General features: G+C 40.0%; 1 protein-coding gene across 2 annotated transcripts in view; it reads right to left on the bottom strand.

The window, feature by feature from the left end:
• CDS1 (CDP-diacylglycerol synthase 1) overlaps positions 1-27,236 on the bottom strand; it is a 69,050-nt gene extending 41,814 nt beyond the window's left edge. Inside the window, exons 1-3 of one of the 2 annotated variants that reach the window (XM_057502411.1) lie at positions 26,578-27,236; positions 9,257-9,384; positions 6,898-6,994 (exon numbers count right to left, since the gene is read on the bottom strand). In XM_057502411.1, coding sequence (XP_057358394.1) covers positions 6,898-6,994; positions 9,257-9,384; positions 26,578-26,694 — 342 coding nt within the window. In that variant the 5' untranslated portion in view covers positions 26,695-27,236. The remainder of the gene's footprint in view (positions 1-6,897; positions 6,995-9,256; positions 9,385-26,577) is intronic. The other variant, XM_036906351.2, reaches the window with a different exon arrangement.
• Between the last annotated feature and the right edge of the window lie 286 nt (positions 27,237-27,522).

The raw sequence follows: 27,522 nt of genomic DNA, 5'->3' as shown, positions 1-27,522 counted from the left end.
GGGGATGACAGGGTGGGAAGAACTGACTGGAGTGGCAACATGAGCAGAGACAGGAAGGCACACAAGACAGCAGGATCCAGATGACTGTGGATGACCGCCCAGCTGGAACTGTGGCAGAGCGATGGAGTACAAAGGGTAAGAGACCTTGAGGATGTAGAATGACTGGATTGGTGGCTGTGGAAACTGGGAAGTTAAGGGAGTGAGGGGAACATGGAATAAAACCAGTGAAGTCTTGGGAAAGTGGACAGATGTCTGCCGAATTGCTAGGATGGAATCGAAGTTCAGATTTGGTATGCTGAGTTTGAACTATGGTACCTATGGCTATCCAAATAAAAGTACCACTTTGGAAATCTATTCAAAGAAACTAATCCTACATGTGAATAAAAGCTTTACATTCTAATATGTCCAGAATAGTGTTATGCACAATAAAAACAGAACATAACCTGAATGTCTAAAAATACCACAGTGGTTCAAATAACTTTTGATGCATGCCATTTCCACTGAGTAGATGAATGTATTAGGGCTGATGGTTGTAAAGACTGTGGACAACACAAAACATTCAGTATGATATTTAGTTTAAAAATAGAAGAACACAAAATTCTAGTCACATTATGATTACAGCTATGGTTTGTAAGATATAAAAGAAAAAAAGGATGAAAAGAAATACATCAAATTGAGGAATTAACTGGGTTTTGGTGGTTGATAATAGGGTTAGGGGTGATTTTTTTTAATTATGTATTTTCCAAAGTAATTTTAATGTACTTTTATAACTCTCACAATGGGAAAAAAACAAACACACTATTTAAAAGTAAATTATAGACTATGAATTAAAACTTAATCATTATAAGCTTTTTCAAGAAGGTTGGGGGGGGCACTCTTACAGTATATATTCTATGCTCACAGCTGCCTTTACATCAAAATATGCTTTAGTCTATCACTCAGATTCCAAGCTGTAATGTAATAATTAAATAACTATAATTAGAAAGTAGAAGGAAAAAAGCTTCTTTTTTAAGGACCATGAGTATGAGTTCCATCTTAAATAGTTGCTATAATTTCCTAGAAGTTTCCCATAAAACTCTATCGAATTAGTCGTTTTTGAGTAATGATAACATAAGGCAAATGTAAGCTAGGTAACACTGTGTACTTACCAAAATATAAATGGCATAGTTGGGAATATGAGTGTAAATAAGACTTTAAATCACATAAAAGTAATATCAATGAAGTACCAACAGTATGTGTGTATATGTGTATACTGATCCACATTTCCTTAATAGAAATGTCATAAATATATGTATGTATGGACAAGAGAGGATTAAAGATGGGAGCGTGAGAGGTGAAACAGAGGCATCCTCCTAAAACTGCATATAAGATGAAAATATAATTAATACAACTAATCCTGAAAGAACAAGAGGAAAGAGGGCTGCGCCAAACTGCATACACCTGCTGAAAAGAGTAAACCTCGTGGAACAGGGTAACATACCAAAGCTGCAGCCTGGTGGGACCCAAGCCCTTCCCCCACCCAAGCCCACCAGAAGGAGGAAGAGAAACGGAGCAGGGAGGAAGTGGAGGCCTGGGACTGCTGAATACCTAACTCTGGAGATCTGCTCTGGGAGCACAAACCTACATTTTCATGGTGCTTTCACAGTACTCTTGTGATTAGGGGGTTGGACAGAGGCAGAATACCTGGAGAGACTGAGATTCCAGCTGCTTATGGAAAGCAGGGATCCATACATAGCTGCTCTGGGACAGAAGAAAGGTAGGCAGTCTGGGAGACTTCCTAACAGCAAGAGGGCTGCTAAAGAGGCAGAATTTGCACAGAGCTTACTGCTCAGGAGAAAGGACAGGTAGACAAAATTGTCTGGGTGCACTCTGCCCAGCAGTTTGGGAACTTTCTCAATCTTGAGGAGCTCTAGCTCCCTGGCTGGCTACACAGCTTGAAGTACCACCTCCGTGATAGGCAGTCTCTGCACCTTTCTCCCGGCAAGCCCCACCCGGCTAGCAAACTGGCAAACCCTACCCTGGCATAAGGCCAACCAGAGGGAAGCCCCTTCTACAACAATTACAAACGCAAAGTATAGAGGCTTATACCTGTGTGCTTGGCCCACTGGTTCTGGCAATGGAAGCAGGCATAGCAGCCAGGAAGCAGAAAACAGCTCTTTCCTCCCTCCAGGCACAAATACTGCTCCCCTGCGACCCCCGACATTGCTTCAGGGGCAGAGTAGCTCCAGAGAGTAGAGCTTCTAGGCACTAGAGGGCACCATATACAAATATGAAATGCCAAAGAAACTGGTTCAAAGTAAAATTATGAATGCAACACCTGAGAAAGAAATAGACCTCATGAATTTTCCTGAAAGGGATTTCAAAATAAAAATCAGTAACATGCTCACGGAGGTATAGAAAAATATTCAAGAACTCAGGAATGAATTCCGGTCGGAGATCCAATCGTTGAAAAGCACAATTCAACATAGTACTGGAGGTCCTAGCCATGGCAATCAGACAACACAAAGAAATAAAAGGCATCATCCAGATTTGCAAGGAAGGAAGTTAAACTGTCCGTCTTTGCAGATGACATGATATTGTACATAAAAAACCCTAAAGACTCCACTCCAAAACTACTAGATCTAATATCTGAATTCAGTAAAGTTGCGGGATACAAAATTAATACACAGAAATCTGTTGTATTTCTATACACTATCAATGAACTAGCAGAGAGAGAAATCAGGAAAACAATTCCATTTACAGTTTCATCAAAAAGAATAAAATACCTAGGAATAGGCCTAACCAAGGAAGTGAAATACCTATACTCTGAAAACTACAAGACACTCATGAGAGAAATTAAAGAAGATACCAATAAATGGAAACACATTCCGGGATAATGGATAGGAAGAATAAATATTGTCAAAATGGCCATCCTGCCTAAAGCAATCTATAGATTCAATGCAGTTCCTATCAAAATACCAACAGCATTCTTCAATGAACTAGAGCAAATTGTTCTAAAATTAATATGGAACCACGAAAGACCCCAAATAGCCAAAGCAATCCTGAGAAGGAAGAATAAAGCTGGGGGGATTATGCTCTCCAACTTCAAGCTCTACTACAAAGCCACAGTAATCAAGACAATTTGGTACTGGCACAAGAACAGAACCATAGACCAATGGAATAGACTAGAGAACCCTGATATAAACCCAACCATATATGGTCAATTAATATACGATAAAGGAGCCATGGACATACAATGGGGAAATGACAGCCTCTTCAATAACTGGGGTTGGCAAAACTGGACAGCTACATGCAAGAGAATGAAACTGGATTATTGTTTAACCCCATACACAAAAGTAAACTTGAAATGGATCAAAGGCCTTAATGTAAGTCATGAAACCATAAAACTCTTAGAAGACAACATAGGCAAAAATCTCCTGAATATAAGCACAAGCAACTTCTTCCTGAATGCATCTCCTCGAGCAAGGGAAACAAAATAAAAAATGAACACATGGGACTACATCAAACTAAAAAGTTTCTGTACCACAAAGGACACCATCAACAGAAAAAGGCATCCTACAGTATGGGAGAATATATTTGCCCATATCTGACAAGGGGTTAACATCCTAAATATATAAAGAATTCACATGCCTCAACACCCAAAAAGCAAATAACCTGATTAAAAAATGGGCAGAGGATATGAAGGGACGATTCTCCAAAGAAGAAATTCAGATGGCCAACACACACATGGAAAGATGTTCCACATCACTAATCATCAGGGAAATGCAAATTAAAACCACAATGAGATATCACCTCACACCAGTAAGGATGGCTGGCATAGAAACAACAAATGCTGGAGAGGATGTGGAGAAAGGGGAACCCTCCTACACTGCTGGTGGGAATGTAAGCTGGTTCAACCATTGTGGAAAGCAATACGGAGGTTCCTCAAAAAACTAAAAATAGAAATACCATTTGACCTTGGAATCCCACTCCTTGGAATTTACCCAAAGAATACAACTTCTCAGACTCAAAAAGACATATGCACCCCTATGTTTATTGCAGCACTATTTACAATAGCCAAGATATGGAAGCAACCTAAGTGTCCATCAGTAGATAAATTGATAAAGAATAGGTAGTACATATACACAATGGAATACTATCCAGCCATAAGAAAGAAACAAATTCTACCACTTGCAACAACATGGATGGACCTGGAGGATATTATGCTCGGTGAAATAAGCCAGGCAGAGAAAGACAAGTGCCAAATGATTTCCTTCATTTGTGGAGTATAACAACGAAGCAAAACTGAAGGAACAAAATAGCAGCAAACTCACAGACTCTAAGAAGGGACTAGTGGTTATCAAAGGGGAGGGGTGTGGGAGGCAGGTGGGGAGGGAGGGAGAAAGGGACTGAAGGGTATTATGTTTAGTACACACAGTGTGGGGGGTAACAGGGAAAACAGTGTAGCACAGAGACAGTAAACAGTGAATCTGTTGCATCTTACTACACTGATGGACAGTGACTGCAATGGGGTATGGGGGGGGACTTGATAATATGGGTAAATGTAGCAACCACATTGTTTTTTCATGTGAAACCTTCATAAGAGTGTATATCAATAATACCTTAATAAAAAATTAAACAAAAAGAACATATACACAGACTGAAAAAAATTTATGTATGCATGTGTACATGTGTGTGCATGCATATCCAATAAACCTAAATAAGAGCAACAACAGTTCAAACCTACTTTTAACTAAATCTTTAATATTCTCTGATTAAACTCACTAAAGAAACAACTTGTAATAAAATGGTATTTCTGTTTCATAAAGAAAAAATGAAAAAAAAGCCCAAATACTTTGGTATAATACTTATGATTCTTTTAAAAACTCAGAATCCAAATATGCAAAGATGTGTTTAAAGGTGCTCTGAATTTTGTCATAATAGAATGGTTAAAAATTAGTCTCTATCCACAAAGTCTGGCCCTAGTTACCACACCGAACAGTTTAGTCTGGAGAACTTTGTAACTCCTTACAGGGAGCCAGCCAAGCCAACCTGTCAATGTATGCAGGACACTGGTGCTTCACAATGTCTTAGATCAAAACTATCTTCTAAAGGAGGATAATAATTCAAATGACCCCCAATATTTTCAATGGCTCCTCAATGCTTTACAGATAAATCCTAAACCCCTCACATAATACTCCAGAATCTGATCCCTAAGCATTTTCCAGGTCCAAAGGCCCTGTGCTCCAGGGGAAGGGCATTATCCACCTCTTCCTGACACACCTCTGGACCTCTGCTCAGTGCTCCCTCCACCCTGATAGAGCCTCAAGTTCTGCTCAAAGGTCCCTTCACCCACAAGCCTCACTTAGCTGTCTGCCATCACGCAAACCCTTCTTCCCCAGGCCTGCTCCCTCACTGCACAGCACTGCAAAGTCCTCTGCACACACTCACTCCCTAAAGGCCCAAGTCCAATGTCAGTGTGGTCACTGGCACGCATGGCACCCCGCAGGGTCTTACTGAGAAGACTGGGAGGAGGGCCCTTCCCTTCCGTCACACCTGGACAGCAGTGACAGCAGGCTCACTGCTCAGTGTTAGACCTTGCTCGGCACCCGGTAAGTGCTTGATGAATTTGCTGAACAAGCCATTTCTCCTTCTCAGTCCCACCACTTTGGGTTTCAAATATTTCATGCTTCTTTAGTTATCAAGGCTTTTTTTTTAATTAAGGTATCATTGATATACAGTCTTATGAAGGTTTCACATGAAAAACAGTGTGGTTACTACATTCACCCATATTATCAAGTCCCCCTCATACCCCATTGCAGTCACTGTCCATCAGTGTAGTAAGTAGTTATCAAGGCTTTTATCCACAGGAATGCTCTGCTGTGACCCACCTTCTCCCTCTCACCTCGATGACTCCTATTCAACCTTCAGATTTAGCACATCTCCTATACTGGATGCCTCTGAAAAGTCTCCTGGCTCTCCCTTTGGCCTCACAGCATCCTGTCTTTTTTTTTTTCAAGTGCTTATTGCAGTTTGTAGTCTTATATCTGATCAATTCTTTAAAGTGCAGATAGTAAGCTCCATGAGGGCAAAGACAGGCGCATTTTTCTGTACAGCACCAGAACCAGCACAATAGCACACAGCAGGCATCCTGGAAGCATTTGCTAAATGAATGAATTAAAAGTTTAAAATACTTGGCTTCATGACTTCTTGGGTTTCCCACACACAACAAACTACCAAACTCCCACAATGGCTTCTGCTTGCTCTCTGTCCTCATCCCTAGACACCCTCCATGTGTATGAATCCCCCAACGGACCATCTTCTCTCACCACCTCCACGCCCTGCCCGTGACGTCCCCACCTTGGAATGCCTTCCCCTGTCATTCGCTTCATCAGGACTCAGCTTTGGTATCACCTCTTCTGGAACTCTTCCCTCCACTCTCTCTCAGGCTGGAGTAGGTAGGTTTTCACTATGCTTTCCCAATCAGTTCTATAATGGGACTTGTCCCACTTATTTTCTATACTATTTATTCATATGGTTACTTACAATCTCTGCCATTAGGTTGAGTTTCCTGAAGTTAGGGATCCAGCTAATAGTCATACATGTTGAAGTCATGAGTGTGTGTGTCTGTTATATCTAATGCTTGGCACAATGTCTGAAAAAGACACATACTTACTATGTATACTCAGTTACTGCTGAATAAACATGTTGGATGGCCATTTTGCAGAGAAATTTAGTCTAGGTCACTTCATGAACTAGAAGATGCTTTAAGGAACTAAATATGCTGTTACAGTTTTTAATTAAGGAACTAAATATGCTGTTACAGTTTTTAATTACCTTCCTTTTTACAACATGCTCAAATTACCTCAATATCAATGCTGAAAATAAGAGATACTTAGGAAAACATGGAACACTTACAAGAAGCATGAGCATAAAGGATCCCATATAGATGATCAGGAAAAACAATGAAATCATAGTGAGAGTAAGAATTCCACGAATCCACCAGTTTTTCCACCTAAAAATAAAATGTTTATAAAATTAGCATTTAAAGTGTTCTTAGAGTTTTTTGTATGGTTTCAGTACTGTGTTACCAGACTTAGGGATTTTCCCTAACATACTTTTAAGTATCCTTTACTTCCCCTTATATTGTAGGATAAAAAACAAAACCCCAAACCAGCCACCCACATAGCACTGGTTCTCTCACTGAGAGCCAAATGTAAAAGTCACGTTAGACAAAGAACCAAACTAGCTTCTGTTCAACACGAATGAAGATGAATCACGAGTACAGGCAGTGAGGTGGTCCATGTGGATGAGTGCACATCCCACCAGGGGTCATTTGGGAGGGAAGGAGGAGTCAGGTGCAAAGCCCTCTGGAAAGATAATCAATCCTGCAAGGTGGCAGATAAAAACAGTAATGACTTTAAGGTGGTATGGAGAGAGAGTGTGGCCTTCCAATGAGAAAAAGCAAAGGAAGGATGATACAGAAGTGAAACTGAAGAGCACAAGGACTTCAGCAAAATGAGGAAGAAGCAAAGGCAGATCTGTCACAGGGAGCAAGGTCAGATGTAAGGTCGCTTCCTTCTCTTGCTTAAAGTATGCTGCCTGCTTTTCTTGATTAGAAACAGGGCTCTTAATAGCCAAGTATTCCCTTACCTTGGGCCTTTGCTTGTTCCTTAGAGCAGAGCTTCCCTACTGGTACACCCTGCTAGTTCCTCGCAGGCCAAGAATTGATCTCCCCCAGTCCTCTGGCAACCAGTAAGGGCCTGAGGTACCCAACTGCCACCCCCACCAGGAGCCTCACACTTCAGTCCCAGTGTACCTTACAAATAGTCATCCTTTTTGGGGCTGCATCATGGGAAAAATCAGCAGTTATTGCATGAAACGTCCAAAATGATCATAATAACACCTACATATGGATGATGAGTTCTGATCTAAAATTGCTGCTCCCTGCTTTCATTCATTCTACACTCGTTTTACAGTATACTCACAATAAAGTTTTTTCTTTGGAACTTTCTTGATTCCTATTAGTTTGAATGATAGCATTTAATTATGTTACAAGAAATCTGGATTTACCTTTAAGTATAGTAATGCTTATGCATTGTATTCAATGTATTATTTGCAAAATGTATGCAATGCTTATACATATGCACTGTATTCAGGGGAGAAGTACTGAATTTAAAAATTAGGTTCACATCTGTGAACAAGGTCATAAAAACAACTGAGATCCAGAACTATTAAAATAATAATCATGCTGTTAATAATGGACAGCAAAAAAATGTGTTCTGTTCATCAAAAAAATATGAAAACTTTGCTTTGAACCAATTTATTCTAATATGGTTATCTCCTAGAAATTAAAAACAGAAAAACTCATATTGCATTTACCAGATAAGATTACCCCAGTGTTTTTCATTAATGACCCTTGGGAAGTAAAATCTATTTAGTTAAAGTCACATCCAGCACTTTCGTTCAATAACATAGAACAGTGTCACACAGAAAAGAAATCAGAGGGCATCATACACAGTAATGGCAAGAATTGCTTCACAACATTTTTGCAGCACTATAATATATATTCATGTGTCTCTTGGGATGTGGTATAAAATCTATCTCTTACTGTGTTAGAGTCAAAAAAGTCAGAACAACACTGTTCTATACTAACATTTAAGATGTCACATATTTATTTGGATAAATTTACATTTATTTTGGTTTTAAAAATTTTATAATTCATATTACTAAAGCACACAATAGAAAGAAAATTAAATTAGCTGAAATTTGGTGGTAATTAAACATTTAAAAATACAGCACAAATATAACATGCAAAGGACTATGGAATTTTGGACAGTAAATTCAAACTTAGTTCAAAGAAAAAAATATGACCTGTTTCTGCCTGGCATTTGAAAAACAGGGAACAGAGAATACAGAATTTTTTAGTAGATGTTATAATACCAGAAAAGGCAACCTGATGTGGTAAATGGATTACCAGCTTCAGAAATCTGATAAATTGGGCAAGAATCCCAGGTCCACATCTTCCTAGCACTGTAACCTTCATCATTAACTTCTCAGACTTGGTTTTCTCATACTTCACAAGATTTTAGGGATTAAATGAAAGGATTTAAATCAAGCTAAATCAAACATTTAGCACCATGCTTCACATATGGTGAAAAAGCATAAGCCTTCTCTCTCGTAGTTCCAAAATTTAAAGTAAAATATATTACATAGACCAGGATAACCTCACAACTTATCTTGTGCACCCATTTTATTCATTTTCATCCAATCATACCTTGAAGATAAACCTGATAGAGCTTTCTTGAGGATCTCAGGGGTTCTATCTGAGGATGGTGGAACTTCTGGAATATCAGAATCTGTTCTGGAATCCAAATCTCCATATCTATCATCAATATCTGTTTCCTAAAATTAAAAGAAAAGGAAAATCACAAATTGCAAAATAGAAAAAAAACGAAAACAAAAAAACACATGCTTGCCGATGCATTTATTTATTGTTCAGTGTGTCAAATCTCTGTTACAAAACTTGAAACAAAGAAACATCTATTGACTTATCTTCAATAACCAAGCACTGTTGCACTTCCTTGTTAGGAAACTTTGCTTATCTTTGCTAAAATCTATCGATGTAAAGGATTAATTTAAACAAAAGACACAAAAAGAAACTTCTGTATTAGCCAAATCATAAATTTTCCACAAGAATCAAATATTAATAATTTTGCTACTTAACCGGAAGAACATAATGTTAATTTCATGTTGATTCTGATCAGTTGCTCACAGTCCCTTTTTAAAATTATAATCAAAGCAGCAAAAACAAGAATAATATCTCACACTGGCATAGAATTTCATACATTTTTCTTACATATTTAAAATTTTTTTAGTATTTATATATTTTCATATATGTTAAGCATTTTAATTTCCATAATTTTTATTAGATCCTTGATATAATCCCAATCCCAATGAAGTAGGGCAAACAGAAATGATCACCTCTGTTTTACTGATCGGTAACTAATGTTAAAAGTATTTGCTTTGGTGGTAAAAATGTTCATAAAGTAATTTAAAACCCAAACTGATTTCTAAGAGTACATGTAAAGAAGCTGTATATGCTGGGGCCTTTAGACCAATATGATCACTGTAGAACTTCCAGGGATAGAGTGGCCAAAGAATTTTAGGACTAGAGCGGCCTAATGCTCAGTTTTGAAGCTGTTCCTTTTGCTGTAATTTAATAGTGTCCACTCCTGTGTCCACCCCTCTCGTACGTGCATTCCCCCAGCAACCTTCAGTAATGAATGCTGCACACACACATGCTTTGGGAGAGTGGTTTACAGAGGGGAAACTGGGGCAAGGGGGCTAAAGTGCAGTGCAGGGAAAATATTCATGAAGCAAATGCAAGCAGATGGAACACTGGGCAAAATGTTGGGTCAGAAGTGATCCTAGGAATGAAAGTACCTAGGAATTCATGATGTTTAGGAATTTCAAACCATACTCAGCCCTTATCAGTGTCAAAGTTTTGGCAAATTTCATCACCCCTTTTAACTGGCTTCTTCATCCATAAAACAGCAGCATTTAATGTAATACCAAGGATTAGTAAAGTCAAAAAAGAAGTAAGTTATTGTTAACTGAATCAAGTCTTCCAATTGCTATTAAGTGGCTTACCAAATAGAATTTTAGCCTGGGGGGAGTACTTTCAGTTTTCATAAAGCAACAATAAATTTACTATCGCTCTCTTATTAAACAATACGAAATTAAATGTGTCATTACAACAAAAATAACAAATAAAATAGACATGTCGAATTCCCACTGTGACTTTGAGAGTAAGTTGGACTCAAAACAGCTCAAACAGAGAGAGGTGCTGACTAATAAATCACAAGACAAAACATCCCCTGAAAATGTGAGGCTATCTGCTGTCAGTATGACATCAGAAATAGAACATCTATTTCTTTGACATCTAGAAATAGAACATATCTCCTTTTTTTTCTTTCCTCCGCTACTCTTTTTTCACTTTCAATAGCCCCAAGAGTGGTAGGAGTGGTAGTAGAGATGGTGACTATTGGGAGTGGCTCCATAAAGCAACATACATGGATGGAGTTGTCAGTACCATTTCTACCTCCACTGTAACTGGCAGTGTGGCAAAAGGCAAATCACTTAACCCTGAAGAAACCCAGCCTTTGGTTTCCTCATAAAATAAAAAGCATTGCACTACCAATCATGCTCTTCAAAACACTAAAGCTTTCAGCAAGCCATTTCAAAGTCCACGGGTAATAATGGTTATGTGCCAGACCCTCCCTCCACTTCCTCAAGAAATCTGTCCTGCTTTTATTTTTATTATTAAGCTTCTGATTTCTATCTTATATACCTGAGAGAAACACAAAATGAAAAGCTTAAGATTAAACTAGACTTCTTCAATTTCACTCTAATAACTAGAAAAACAGATAATTCCTAAACAGTGGCATTTTAGAGTAATGTTACTCAACTACTGGAATTAGTAGCAGAGACTCTTGTGTTTCTGCATTTCTTGTATGGATCCTCTGCTACACAGATGCAAGACCTGACAAGGAAAACAGCGTGATTGGAGATCATGGGAAGGAAGGGATACTTTAATGATCAACTAAAGACATGATGCAGTGTGCACGCTGAAAGAAGCTACTCAAAATGTTTAAGAAAGCCAAATTAGGAGCTTCTTTTCAAGCTTCTTCTGAGGATGACAATCCTCCATCTTACGTCTTGGGCCCACGTTCTCCTACTACCCACCAGGTGATCTATACACCTCACAGCTTCTCTCTCCGTCTCTTACTCACTAATGACTCTGCGTAAACCTTGTCACAAGCTCCCAACAGGCCATCTCCAGGTGGGCTTCCTACTAGCATCACCTAAAATTCAATGTAAGCAAATCAAACCTGGGTCACTCACTTGACCTACACACAAAAATAAACTCAAAATGGATTAAAGACCTAACAGACTAACTGAAACCATAAAACTGCTAAAAATACATAATATATGCAGTTAACATCAGCATTAGCAATTTTTTTCCTGGATATATGTCCCCAGGCAAGAGAAACAAAAGCAAAAATAAACAAATGGGACTACATCAAACTAAGAAGATTCTGCACACAATAAACCGTCAACAAAGGCAACATTCTCCCATTTGAATGGGAGAATATATTTGCAAATGACATATCCAACAAGGGGTTAATACCCAAAACATCAAAAACTGATACAACTCAACACCAAAAAACCCCAAATAATCTAATTAAGAAATGGGCAGAGGACCAGAATAGACATTTTTCCAAAGAACACATACAGATGACACAGGAAAAGGTGTTCAACATCACTAATCATCATAGAAACACAAATTAAAACCACAATGAGATATCATCTCACACTAGTCAGAATGGTTGGTATCAAAAAGACAAGAAATATCAAGTGTTGTTAAGGAGGTGAAAAAAAAGGAACCCTTGCACAGTGTTGGTAGGAATATAAACTGGTACAGTCACTATGGGAAACAATATGGATGTTCCTCAAAAAATTAAAAAGACAAATACCATACTACCCAGAAATCCCACCTCTGGGTATTTACCTGAAGAAAACAAAATCACTAATTCAAAAAAATATATACACTCCTATGTTTACTGCAGCTTTATTTACAATAGCCAAGACCTGGAAGCAACCTATGCATCCATTGATAGATGAATGGATAAATAAATATGGTACATATACAACAATGGAATATCACTCAGCCATAAAAAGAATGAAATCTTGCCATTTGTGACAACATGGACAGATCTAGAAGGTATTATGCTAAGTGAAATAAGCCAGAGAAAGACAAAATACCTTATGGTTTCACTTATATGTAGAACCTAACACAAACAAACAAAGCAAAAATAAACTTATAAATACAGAGAACAAACTTGTGGCTGCCACTGGGGAGGAGGGTGGAAAGATGGGCAAAATAGGTGTAAGGGGATAAAGAAGTATGATCTTCCAATTATAAAATAAATAGGACACTGGGATGAAAAGTAGAGCATAAGGAAAACAGTCAATAATATTGCAATGTCTTTGTATAGTGACAAGACAGTAACTACACTTACTGTGGTAAGCATTCTGTAATGTATATAATTGTTGAAATCAATGAAGTTGTACATCTGAAACCAATACAAAATTCTGTATCAACTATACTTCAATTAAATAAATACAATAAAACAAAGGATTCAAGGGGAAAAAACAGTCAATAACAGTAATCAAAAACAACATAATCCCATCCACAAAATTTTTACCATGCATTTATTAATTTCGCACAGCATCTCACTTAATTATCATTAACCATAAAAAACAAAAAAATAAAAGATCTGTTTGCTTGTCTGTATTTTCTAGTAATCCATAAGCTTTGTGAGAAGAGGAAATATCATCGATTGGCCTCACTCTTGAATCCTGAGAGGCCAGCAGAGGACCTGTTCAGTGGCTAGTATTTATTATGCACTACATAAACACGTGTTGAATGAACTGAGTCTGTCTACTCATGCTAACATTTAAGATTAAAATAAAAAGTTCTTATATGTTCTTTTTCTCTGAGTGATATTAGCTAAGTCACCTTGCTTGGAACCCCAGCTGCACTTACGTAAAAAAAGGGTTTCTGACTACTATGGACTACTCTTTTCCAAATACAAAATTTTAATGAAAATATGTCTGGTACTTGATGCCTGACAGTTGAAGAAATAAATTCGTAACCTGTCAATCTCAATTTCTATGTGAAAGTTACTTAGAAAAAAATGGCAAAGCACTTTATATATATGTACTTATTTACTCCTCACATTACTATAGAGGTAGGTAAATAATCACCTCCATTTTGTAAGTGAAAAAATTTAGGCTGAGAAAAGTTAAGCTGCCCAAGTTTACACAGCTATAAGCAATGTAGCTGGGATTTGAAAACATGAAGATGGAAAATTAAAATGACATTTCTCCCCCGCAATTTGATCTACAGACTTAATGCAATCCCAATAAACATCTCAACAGGCATTTTTTTGTAAAAACGTACAGGCTGACTTCAAAGTTTATATGAAAAGGCAAAGGACCTAGAAGAGCCAAAGAGCCTGGAAAAAGAACAAAGTTGCAGGACTTACATTGCCTGTTTTCAAGAGTTATTATAAAGCTGTAATCAAGCCATGATACTGGTATAGAAGAAAAAATGATCAATAGAATAGAGAATCCAGAAATAAACCCATATATATGTATATGATCAACTGATTTATGGTAATTCAGTAGCTGGAATATTTGGATATCCATATGCCAAAAACAAAATGGGAAAGAAAGAACTTTGATCCATACCTCACACCATTTATAAAAATTAATTCAAGATAGGTAAGAGACATTTAAATAAAACTCTAAACTTCCATGACATCTTTGGGATCTCGGGCTAGGCAAAGAGTTCTTAAATATGACAATAAAAGTATGATCCATAAAAAAATTAATAAATAGAATTCAACAAAATTTAAATTTTCTGCTTTTGAAAGAAATTGTTAAAGAGAATGAGAAAACAAGCTATAGGTGGAAAAACATATTTACAAATCACATATCAAATAAAGGTCTTGTCCCAGAACATATAAAAAACTCTGAAAACTGAGTAAGAAAACAGTGAACTCAATTTCATCAAAGGCAATACCCAGATAGCAAAAAGCATATGAAAAAATGTTTAACATCACTAATGATTAGGGAAATGCAAATCAAAACCACAGTAAGTTATTACTATACATCTATTAGTGGCTAAAACCTAAAAAAACTGAACATCCCAAGTGTTGAAGAAGCTGTGAAGAAACTGGAACTCTCACACCCGGCTAATGAGAATATGAAACAGTACAACCACCTTGGAAAACAATTTGGCAATTTCTTTAGAAGTTAAATATAAATCCACCATATGACATAGTCATTCCATCCCTAGCTGTTTATCCAAGAGAAATGGAAGTATACAACCAAAGCCTATAAACAAATGTTCATGGCAGCTTTATTTGTAATAGCTCCAAACTTAGAAACAACTCAAATGTGCAAGAGGAAAAAGGACAAATTAGGCAATATCTGTACAATGGAATACACTCAGCCATAAAAACAAGTGAACTATTGATACATGCAACAACACAGATTAATGTCAAAATAATTATGCTAAGTCAGACAAAATGTACTTACATTATGTATAAGTACACACACACATATGTGTGTGTACATACATGTATGTATAGTATTGCATTTATATAAAAGTCTAGAAAATACAGACTCACCTATGGCCCCAGAAAGCAGATCAGTAGTTATCTGGGGCTGAGGGGGTAATTACTTCTTGACAGGAGCAATTTTTGGTGGTGATGAGTACGTTCATCATCTTGACTTACAGTAATGAATTCATGGGTGCACATATATGCCAAAACTTATCAAATTGTGAAGTGTAAGTATGGTCAATTCTGTGTATCATTGACAGTTCATGGTGGCTCCTGAAGAGCGCACAGGGGCCAGTGGGCAGGGAAAGAGGACTTAGGTGCTTCCTAATACTGTGAACTAGAAAGACAGGAACAAGGGAATGGGGCTCCAGTCCATTCAAGATGATGGCTCCACAGAAAAGTCTCCAAGCTAGTGAAGGTGAAAAAGTGGTTCAGAATTCAACAGAGAATAATAAATTAAATCACTCACACTTCCCCCCATTTTACACCTGGTCCCCTAAAAAATGAGTCAGACCACCAGACTCAGCTTCTCCCTGGTGGGTCATTGAGGTTCACATTGATCCCTGTACCAACTTCACCATTAAAATTGCGAACAAGCAAGAGGAAACCCTCAACTGACACAGAGCTCTGTGCCTAAAAGGAAGCAGTCTTTTAAAAATTCTGAAACTAAGCAATTGTTACTTGAAAGAACATTAGGTTATATTTCCCATTTCAGCATTTTCTCTCAGCTCCTTCCTTATTTTCATATAGACATGGATTCCTTCTCTTTCTCCCAGGATAGGAAGTGAACAGACTGCCTCTGTGCTCTGGAGAGGAACTGGCTGATGTATTTCCTAGCAAGTCAGCAGTGTTGTGAACCAAGAGCGTTGTGCAGGGGTGTTCAAGACTTCTGTGTTGATGAGGAATGGTCAAGGGACTTTATAGCATTGTATTCTATAGCTAGAATTTTTATCATCTCAGTGATCAGCTCTAATGTCTTATTCTACACTTACTATGATTAAGCCTCTATGGTTTCCAAATTTAAACTGAAATGGAAAAGATTGGTCCTCCCACTCTTTCTCTGCAGCCCTGTTCTATTACCCCTGCAGGAAAGAGATGACTGGATGGTCCAGTGCACCACCATACGATTTTGATTAGACATTACACCACAACAGTAGATCCCAATGCCAGGATCAGAGGAAACCCAATGTGCATCAGTGGCACATGAAATGCCTTTGTAAGAGGGAAATCTCATTACATCAACTATCCATTTAAAATCTTCAAGGGGCTCCCCACTGCTCAAATCCAACCTCTTATTATTCTCCAGCCAGGGCTCCTGGCATGCCCACACTACCACTTCCTGCTCTGCAGAACCAAACTTTCTGCACTCCCCAGAGTGGACAGTCTTAACCTGTTGACCTTCTTCTGTCTTTAACACTCTTCTGCCTTGTTGGCTAATGTCTATTTATCCTTAAGGTCTCACTTTAGCTATCACTTCCACTTCCAGAAAACTTTTCTTCAGGGAGCCTGTGAAGCAGAATAAAGGGCCCCCAAAGATGTCCATGTCTTAATTGAGGTTAATATGTTGTGTCACAATGCAAGGGAGAATTAAAATAACAGATGGAATTAAATTTGCTAACCAGCTGACCTTGAGATGGGAATATTAGCCCATAGGATTATCCAGGTGAGTTTAACATAATCACAGGAGTCCTTAAAAGTGAAAGAGAAGTCAGGAAATTCAGTCAGAGATGTGATGACAGAGCATGTAGTGATGCTGGCTTTCAAGGAGGAGGAAGGGGCTATAAACAAAGGCAAGAAGGCAGCACCTCGAAGCTACAGAGGAAGGGAAATACATCTTGCCTTAGAGCCTCCAGAAGGCACAAAGTCCTGCCAATACCTTGATTTTAGCCCAGTGAGATCCATTTTGGACTTCCAACCTCCAGAACCATAAGACAGTAAATTTGTGGCCATCTGTTACAGCAGCAATCAGAAACTATATTCAGAGTCCCTCAGCCCAGTTTGTGCAGCTCTGCATGCCCCTAAGCAATCTGCCTCTGCCATAGTTCACATTGCACATGTTCAGATTTCTGCTTCAATCACCAAAGTCTTGCTCACCACAGTTACCTGCAGCCTGGAGCTTGGTGAACATGTGCTAAGTGAACGATAACCAGTCGTGTCTCTATCCCAAAATGGAATCAGGCTGGTTCTCCCGGTCTGCAAAAACCATTTGCTCTATTTTTTGCCAATCCTAAAATGCTATTACAATATTTTAATCCTATCTAATTTCAACCTCTTTTAAGTCTTTCCTAAATTTCTGGCTCATTATGATTTTTCCCCAGTGATACCCAATTCTGTTATACATTAAAATCATACTCTTATGGTTTCATTTATGTAAGTGTTAAATTCCAAATTAGGAATAAAGATCTCATGGGATAATACAAAATAACTTAGAAATTTGAGTTTTATTCAAAGGTCAAATATTACTATCATCACAAATTTGCATTTTATCTGCAATCTTATTAGTGCTGGGCTCTTCAGAGGTACATCACTTTTTCAGGGCTAAGAGAAACAGTGCTCACGGCTCTCCTGCCTTGTTCCCAGTATGAGGGAAAACCAAGTACATGAACTAAGAATGATTACACTCCTCCCTGGATATTTTCTGCATTGTAAACCCAAACTGCATCTTGGTTTGGGGGAGGAAAATGGGAATAGACATTTTGGTATCAATTGGGAAAATTCAAACATGAATTGTATGTAGATAAGGAAGTTACTGATAGTTTTCTTAGACATGATAATGGTATTGTGGTTTGGTAGGATAATGTCTTTAAAAGAGATTTATGATTTAATATTTAGAAAGGAAGGGCCATGAGGCCTGCAATTTATTTTCAAATGGCTCACCAACAAAATATTTGCATACACATATATGGCAAGATGGAGCAAATCTGGCAAAATCTTAACAGTTGTGAAATCCCAGTGGCGGATGTATTGATGATCATTGTACTAGCCTTTTAACTTCTCTATGGCATTAAAAATGTTTATAATGAAAATCTATGAAAAAATTCAAAGCTAACAGTACGCTGTTTGGGGATACAAATACGTTGCCAACCTATCAAGAGAAGGAAGGCAATGTTGAATACAAAATTCAAGCTGTGATTCCCTAGGTGCCTCTGGGGTTCCTTGCATCATGGCCCCTTTGTACTGATTCCATATGTATGAACAGCAATATAAATTACCACAAGTAGTACTGCCACATGCAGCTTTCCAGGGAGCACCATCTACAGTGAACTCACCATCAAAGGTGTCCCACAGTGTTCAAATCCTCAACCCAGAAAAGCCTTTCTTGAGCAAACACAGTCAGTGGGTGAAAAGAAAAGACAAAACCTTGAAAGAAACATGAGTCTAATTTTGTTTTTCAGATCTGCATTTTTGTATTTCGAGGTAAAATGTTAAGTCCCAGATAGGCTTAGTAAATATTTGCTGCTCCACAGCACCACACTGTTTTCAAATAACCTGCTTGGAATAGGAAGGTGGCAGTAAGCCCAATCTTAACTGCCAAGGTGCCTGGTCCCACCTGGGCCAGTCAGATGATGAAGTTACACTGGCTTCACTGGCCTTACATAATGCTTTTAAACAGCTGGCCCTGGGTCCTGGAAAATAAAGGCAACTGCGAGCATTGTCAGGAAGTAGAAAAGCAACACTGCCTTCCTGGCCACCAAGTCTGCAAGAAATAGTTTTAAATGTCCATAGGTATGAGCTCCTCACACTAGATTTGAGTCTTGTTTCTCCCTTCATGTGCATTCTGATTTTATATTTAAAAGAAAACTTAAAACCTTGATAGTCCTCACAAAGTCTTGAGCAAACGTTCAATAACTTGACATGAAAAATAACCTTGACCTCTCCTTGTGTATAAGAAAATAAGTAAACATTTAGAAAGATAACTAAACTTGGCATACCTCAGGAATGATCAACCACCAATTAGTTATTAATGAAATTAGTTCATCTCCTTTTCTGGAGTCACTTCCAAAAATGATGTCATTCTCATTAAACAGGTTCTGAAATAACTCTCAATTAAATGAACCAAGTATATAAAGACAGCTATAAAATAAAAATAATTTCTTCTTCTAATCAATCATAAAATAAGTGAGGAATTACTAGAAACTATTTTGATTTAATTATGGGTGCCTGAAATCACAGAATTATAGGTTTAGTTGAAAGTTCCAAGCCAAATTCAGAAAGGCCAAATTAGTTTTAAAAAATTCCACATAGTAACAGTAAAAAAAAGTTTCTAAGTATTTTAATTTTACAAATTTAGGACCACATACCTAATTTCTCCTTTACATTTTTTTTAGTCAAAAATTTTAGGGTAAATCCCAGCTCTAAATATTGTGCAATTTGGGAAAGGAATTTAGGTTCCCAAACTTTAGTGTTCTCAGGTATAAACTAAGGCTATTTCACTTGTCTCCACAATTGTTAAGATTCAAATTGGTTACCATATGCAAGTGAGTATTTTGCACCCTATGAATTACTTTATTATCTTTATTCCATGCAGTTAAAGTCCACAATCCAAAATATATTATATATTCTACAATTAGTTGTTGAGCAACAAACAAATCCTGACCTCACCCCTTTTCTGAAGCTAGAAGAAACAAAAGAACACTCAGTCAGAAACTCAAATATAGCAGGCAACCAACACCCATTTTCTGAATGCACAGAACAAATCCAAACCTTGGGAAATGTCTAAATTCTTAAATGACCTATTTTCCTTATACTGAATTAAAATCTGTATTTTTTTAAGAAGACATCCCCAAACACAGATTAAAGGAAAACAAACACATAAAACCTCTGTGTTAAGCTATACTACCCATTAAAAAAACACATAAAAGTCTGTTTTACAAAAATGCGTACGTATTTTTGCATAAAGAATCATTGTGCATGTGTATATGTCATAATTTTTCTTTACAAGCTAGTTTTCCAAAGTATTACTTTAAAGTGTCCCACTTTTCCCTAGTACATTTCTGACAAAATACTGTTTGCACTAAAAACTCCATTGCAGTCACAAAGTTTGATACAGCTGATGATATCCTAAGGTAAAATTTCTCAAAAACATTAAGAAGTAAACTCTTTATTAAAGTCACGATCACAAACAGTAAGTAAAAATTCATGTGGTAACACCAGGATACTCTTTACAAGTCCCAAGTGCCATATAAAACATACTGTAAAGATGTAAGAAAGTAACTACCCACCCTCACCCCCACATGGTGTACTGCCTACATTAACATGACTTTAGAATTCAACCATCTTCAGTAGCATAATTTTACTCCTGGAGATTTGCTCTGGAATTCATTGCTCATCACAAGAACTCTGAAAGACACACAAACTCTTTAAGCATCAACAAACAAGTTCCTCCTAAGACTCTTTGAACCTTTACCTCAAAAGTCCCTGCCTGGCTATGGCCACTAATCCCAACTGTTGCATCAAGGTCCTTACCCAATTCTAATCCCATCCCTGCATGGAAAGACCTGCCTTGAACCAAACTTCCAATTCTCAATAAATTCAGCCTTGCCTGAACCCACTCCAGACTGCCAAAGCTCTGCCAAGGTGGTGTTGTCCCTCACTGCAGGAAGCCATAAACTCAACTTTGTCTTACTGGTTCAGTCAATTGGTTGGTAGGTGATATTTGAGGAGACAGCATTCAAAAAATGTTAAATAAAATGAATACGCTGCAAATGACAAAAGAACCATGGGAAATTATTCAGGTGGTAATACTGAGGTAGGGCAGGAAAATAGGACAAGGGTCATGCCACTGTAAAATCAATTTAGCTTGCAAAAAAGGCCCAGTTAATTCTTTAACTTAATCTATAGGCTTTTCTTCCTCTTATTCCAGCCACTTAATTAAGTAACTTTGTAACCAGGACAGGAGATAGATCTCCGATGTGTAAATGAATCTATGTGGATAAAGAATGCTGAGATCCCGGCAAACACAGTCACCTAAGTAACCCTATTAAGACAAAACTTCAAAGGAATTATGAATCACCTGTATACATCATGCCTTATGCTGACCCCTACCCAAAAGGCCCTAAATCCTTAAGTGTGCCTCCTCTGCGAGGTTACCCACACTCCCATCTGTGTGTGTACTGTCTTATATCAAATAAACTTTCTTGTTGGATAAGCCATTTGCACTTGTCTCTCAGCTCCTTTCAATGATAAAGACAAGAACTCACCACCTTCCACCTCTGGTGGTAAATGTCTTTGTCACATTACTATTTCATTCAGCTTTCTAGTCTTAACACAGACCTCTTCTCTCTCCCTGTTTTATTTCAGACCAGTAGGGGAGTGGAAGTTCTCAGAACATAGTCTCACTCCATCCAGTGCTCTGCAGCTCCCCCAAATTCTGGGCAGGCAGGGGCTTAGTTCCCATACTGTGCAGACTCACACAGACACTGGACACCAGATGACCCTGGCTTCAGGAGTTGGCAAGGGATCTGCCCTATACCGAGCAGGAGTTCAGTGAGCTCCTCTTTTCTCCCTCTGTTCTGTCTTGCTCTCTGCAGCCTGCAAAATAGCTGCCATTCACTGCTACTCTCACTTTCATGAATTCTTTCTTGCCTACATTTGTCTCACCCACTCAAGAATTCTTTCTCATTCAGACTCAAGAACCCTCCCCTGCCCAGGCTGAGGTTTCACCTGGTGTGTAGGGAGAGACCTCACCAGATGCAGCTGCCATACAACAATACTAACAACTGATCAATAATTGGGGATTATCAGCTTAAATGGTATTCTACAGGACTAGATCTAAATATTAGTATTTTATTAATGGTCTGCATTTAGGTGAAAAAAAATAGAAATGTTTATTACACCTACAGGTGACACCAACACAATCTGGAGTGATGTGTGTCAAAATGAAGACTTTACATAAGCAAAAGTTCCAAAATTAAAAGTTTATTTTAAAAAATTAGAGTAATTATGAAAGAAACTACACAGTCTCAAACAGGGAAGGAAAGAAGTTAACCAACCTTGGATTGTTACACCCTTAACTTCATGAACTAAAATCTGTATCAAAGTAGCAGCCCCCCAGATGAGCCAGGGAACTTGTCTGACAGCTCACAATTCCACATGTGCTCCCCCTTCCTGGCCACAACTTCCACATGGCATCCCCTCTTCTCACACTCCCGGCCCAGTAACTCAGGTCTTACTTTCACTCCCAATTGCTCAATTCCTCTCAATCCAGCCAGAACTTCAATAACCCACTTTGGGCTTTAGTCCACTTCCCTGCCCACCATAACTTGTGGTCAGCCACTTTAATCTTGGCATGTCACCCACTCACTCACTCCTCTGGCACCCTGGACCTGACATTCCTGGGCCAAAATCACTCCCAGTGTCTTTCTTATTCTCAGGTATTAATTGGGGGTTATGCCTAACACATACACTTGTTGTAAGAAGCAAAAGTAAGATGTAGAAGTCCTTGGTGAACACTGAATCATTCTGCAAGCATCAACTATTGTGACTAATCCTGCTACTGAGTTAAGAACGATGCTAATTCCATACACAACAAATTTGTGTTACTTTAGTTCAACTGACTCTTCACTGGGTTTGACAATTCTATTGACTGGCTCTTGGTCATTTCATATCACACTCCCTAAAATGACACTCCAACACTGTTCCAGTCAGAGATGAGCCTGGTTCAGTTTTGCCACCCACTCTAAGTCAGTTGGGGCAATAGCAACTGCACTCTAGAGCAAGTTTCATTATTTTGTAAAATATATATAATGATTGGGTTGAACTAAATTGTTTCTAATACCCCCTGACGCTCTCTGGTTCTGAGACCCTACTTTACTGAGAAAACTGAAAGCATCAGACACTTGGTCTTCCCTCTTGCACTTTTCAAAATGCTTCTGTATCCACCCTCCAAGCTTTCTTTCCTTTCCATGGATACACCAATACATGGATTCTCCATTCCATGTCTCTTTCTTCTTCCTAGAGCCTGCCCGTCCTTTTCAGCACCTTCTCTCTCACTTGACTCCTTTCATACAAATACCCATCTTCCCCCAGGGAAAAGGAGATTTTTCACTGGAGCCTCCTGTCCTCTCCAGCTGCTATCCAGTATTCCCTTTCACCAGCGCTTCCTGACAATAACTACCAATATTTCAGCTCTCACATTCCTCAACCTCAAACTTGGCTTCTACTAACACCTTTTGCTAACCTCAGTGTCCTATGCCTCCCCTTATTCCTATATAGTATTGATGATATCCTCTAAGCCAATCCCCTGCTTAGCTCCCAGGATCTCATTATTTTGGTTTCTTCCCTACATTTCCAACCCTGCTCTGAACATAGGCACCTCCCAAGGCTCTGCCTTCAGTTCTCTCCCCTCTCTATCCTAACCAAAGTCATCTCCAGACCCCACCTTTCAGTTCAGTTCCCATCACCACTTAGAACTACCTTGTCCATTTTCCAGAATCTCATATTCAACCTAACTCACCCATGCTCACTACTAACATGCAAAACTGCCCCAGAATTTTTGCTTCTTTCCCCAAAATCTCTTAAGTTGTGATCAAAACATGACTCCCAGCAGGTTCTTTTATTACTTTTATTACTCTGATGACCCTAGTCTAGGTCCCATCACCACTGTCTAAAATATACATCCTCCCTCTCAACGCTTCTCCCCTGCCTCTACGAGACTTGCTACAAGCCCTCAGTATTTCATACCTAGCATTTGCAATATGCTCCTATCTTCGGTTTCTTCATGGCAAGTGTCTGCCACTTCCAACACTTTCTCCAGACCGCTGCTAGAATGACAGGCTAAAGCCTTTGCAAAACCTGCACGGTGGCTCCAACAGTCCATGCACACGGCCTATCCTTCACAAGACACAAATGCACCCACCCCCACTTTCCCGACATGCACAACTTCAACCCCAGGATTTTCAAACGAACTTCCATTCCCTGCCTAGAATGCTGTTTGAAGAAACAGCTCCACCTGTTTGCCTGGCCTTCCCCAACACCTGTCCACCTGATGAGTACTCAGGCATCTTTTAATTCCAAGCTCAACACTCACCTCCTTTTACAGCTTTTCTTGTTATTTCCATGCAAAGCCCAACTACACCCTCTATGCTAACGATGAGCCTTGTTCAGACTTCTAATAAACCTAACTCAAATATACATCTCCTGATACATCCACCCCCTTACTTAACAATTGGGAGCATTCCCCTGCTGTAAGAAGCTCTTCTTCACTGCTAATTCTCTGGAGCACATAAGTCTCTCAGCATAAGTTTCCAAGTTCTGAACCACAAAAATGTCATGTTAATAACACCATTATAAAAAGACTACAAAATAGCATGGGAGTGTTCTATAATGGCAGAATATACTGTATCTCCTCCACTTCTTCATTATCCCCACCAGTTTTGCCTTTACTGAAACTTGAACAGAGAAGGCACTTATGGAGTTCAGACAGACCAAATATTAACCAGCTTCCAATGTGCAAACTGATTTTAAAATAGCCCTTGACCTGGAAATACAGGTGCATTCAAACATACACCCTGATAAGAAAGGACAGACAGAGGAGAGAGATCAATGGCTCAATGCTTGCCAAGTCAAGAGTTCCTTGTGATAAATGCTTCAAGTACATCAATATACTGAGATGCTGTTTGAAAATGCTCAATTTTGTCTAAGAAATCTTAAGAGAGCAGGTTATATGTGGCAACATCTACCTTCAGAAAACAAATTCCAGCCAGGCATATATTCATGAAAACTGATACAGTACAGTGTTTATAAAAAATAGAAACATAGTGAGGTAACCCAGTCCCAAACAGTTAGACAACAGTTCTAACAAGTCAAATCAAACCAGAGAAGTTGTTTCCCTTTTAAATACATTAGGGTGTTAAGAAACAAAACAAAATCAAACATTTTTTTATGCATGGCTTCCTTAACATGTTTTCTCTTATTAAAAGCTTGTTAACATGTTCTAGTTAAGGAAGTCAGTATGGGGAAGCTGGTATTTCCTTGATTCTAAACTATACCAGTGCTAAAACAAAACAAATCCCAACCTAACTAATTCTATTTTTGGTTTAGTTTCCAAGGCAGTTTTCACAAAGACTATTCTCAGCCCACCGTTTCTAGCTTTGTAACATCAACACTGGGTACATGGAAATTGTTCTGTTTTGTGTAATTCCTTGACACATTCTATCAGACTCATTGTATTCCTTCTGCTATCAAGGGTAGAAAAAAAATGTCATACCACTAATTCTAAAGTTTCAGTCCTCAAATCACTGTTAAATTTATTACTTCATGACATCATGTGATATGTTCCTACCAGGGCTTTGTACCATGGGTATCATCAAGTTCATCCCATCAAGCTTCAAGGGGAACCCTCCCCAAATCAGAGATGCAACAGCAGAAACCAGAGAAGGGGAATCAGAAAACAGCTTCTAGTTCCAAAAGGCCACTGACTTGACCTTGGGCAGTCCACTTCACTTCTGTAATTTAAACTGCAATACCTGCTTCCAAAACAGAATGCTTCTAGGAATAGTTTAAGCCCTTTGAGCTTCTAAAATAAAATGGAATTTTTAAACCAATCTATTCTCGAGCCCAATTTCTGAAACCATCCCGAATTGTCCGGTCTAAAAGGTCATAAAGCTTCATTTAAAAGAAAAAAAATTACTACTTGCACCAGTTTTCTCGAATAAGTGGAGCTTTGACTCTTTTTCTACCTATACAGAATAGTGGTATTACATTTACTTATTATTAAATGTGAAGCAAGGATAATATAAATAAATAGGAGTTATAAGTCCTCATGAATTAACGTGTCAGGTGAAATGAAATCTACTGATACACAGAACTGCCAGTGTCTGGCAGGAACTCAAAGGAACCTGGAGGATTACAATTGTGTCACGTGTATAATATTCTCAAACCTCCAAAATCTATTATACTGAAAAAGTACAGAGGAAACAAAAGTGCTGATGGGGGAGCGCGAGAAGCCGGACCTCCAGCGTCAGGATCCAGTGACATGTTAGAACCCAAGGTGCATGTCTTAAGTTCAGTCCTTACTAACTTTGTTCCTCCGCCGAGATGAGGTGTGAGGTGCCAGCAACTACAGAAGTGCAGCTCCTGCGTTGGCAGGTCCCAACCTGACTTTAGCTGGGCCCCAAAGCCCCAGGGAGGGGCACTGGACTGGGAATAAGACTGCAGGCAAACTGAATCATCCAGCTATCCGGGCCAGCGGTCGCGGTCATCCTGGGGAACACACCATCACTGGAGTCCGGGTTCTCGACCCCACTAGAGGAAGGAGGAACTAATGCCAGGCCGGGGAGGCGCAGCAGGAGCCGACAGCTTCACCTGACATTCCGTGGGCCCCGCCCTCGCTCCCAGGCGTCCCGGCTAAGACCAGGTCACAGGCGAGGCGCGGGTGTGCGCCTCTCGCGCCTCGACTTACTTTGTCACTGGTGCTCTCGGTTTCGTGGTCGCCGCCGGCCGCCTCTCCCTCGCCGGGTGGCGGCGCCACCGCTCCCCCGGGGCTAGGGCAGCCTCCCCGGTGCCTCAGCTCCAACATCTCCCGCTCGCGCGGCCCTGGCGGCCTCCTCCAGCGCCCCGAAACCCGAGCAGCGCGGGGTCCTTCCGGCCGGCCGCCCTGCCACCCCGCAGCCGTGCACTCGACGTCAGGCCAAGCCGCGGCCACTAACACGCCCCCACCATGGAGGCGCCCTGCCGCGCCAGGTCACCCCCAAAACGGCATCAACGAGCTAGCGCTCGAGGTAGCCTCCGGGGAGCGCCGCGCCGACGGAGGGGCGAGGGGCGGGCGCCGGGGCCCGGGGGCGGCTCGGGGCGCCTGGACCCAGCAGGGAAGGCGGGGACGCGGCGGAGCGCGGCCGCCGGTTGCCAGGTGCGCGTCTCCCCGCAAAGGCCCAGGTGGGAGGAGAAGAAGGGGCGGGGAGGGAGGCAGGAAGCGTGACCCGCTTTAGCGCTTCGTGGGGCGCCGGCTGCCTGGGCCCTGCCACTCCCCGCTCCGCCTGCGGACTCCGGAGTCCGCGGCCGCGGCCTCGCCACACCTTTCGCCGGGCTCCTGCCTCCCGCAGCCAGGTCACGCGCCGCAGGCCCCGCCCCGCCCCTCTGCGCTGCACTGCGGTTCCCACAGCCCCGCCTCCCTCCGTAGGGTCACGTCAGGAACCGGCCCCCGGCACCGCCCCCACCTCCGCGGGCATACAGGTGGGGCTTTGAGAAAGGTGGGAGCACAGGGGAGGAGCAGGAAGGTGGAGGCGGGACCAGCACCAGCCCTAGGGGTGAGGAGTGAGAACGCGTGGGCTCGTCACCCAGCAACTGGGAGGGCTGCAAGAACTGCCCGCAGGCTCCTGGTAAATATTGACAGCATTCAGCATTATCT

The sequence above is a fragment of the Manis pentadactyla genome, chromosome 5, assembly GCF_030020395.1.
Source record: "Manis pentadactyla isolate mManPen7 chromosome 5, mManPen7.hap1, whole genome shotgun sequence".
Lineage (NCBI taxonomy): Eukaryota > Metazoa > Chordata > Mammalia > Pholidota > Manidae > Manis > Manis pentadactyla.
This window is presented reverse-complemented; position numbering and strand designations above follow the sequence as displayed.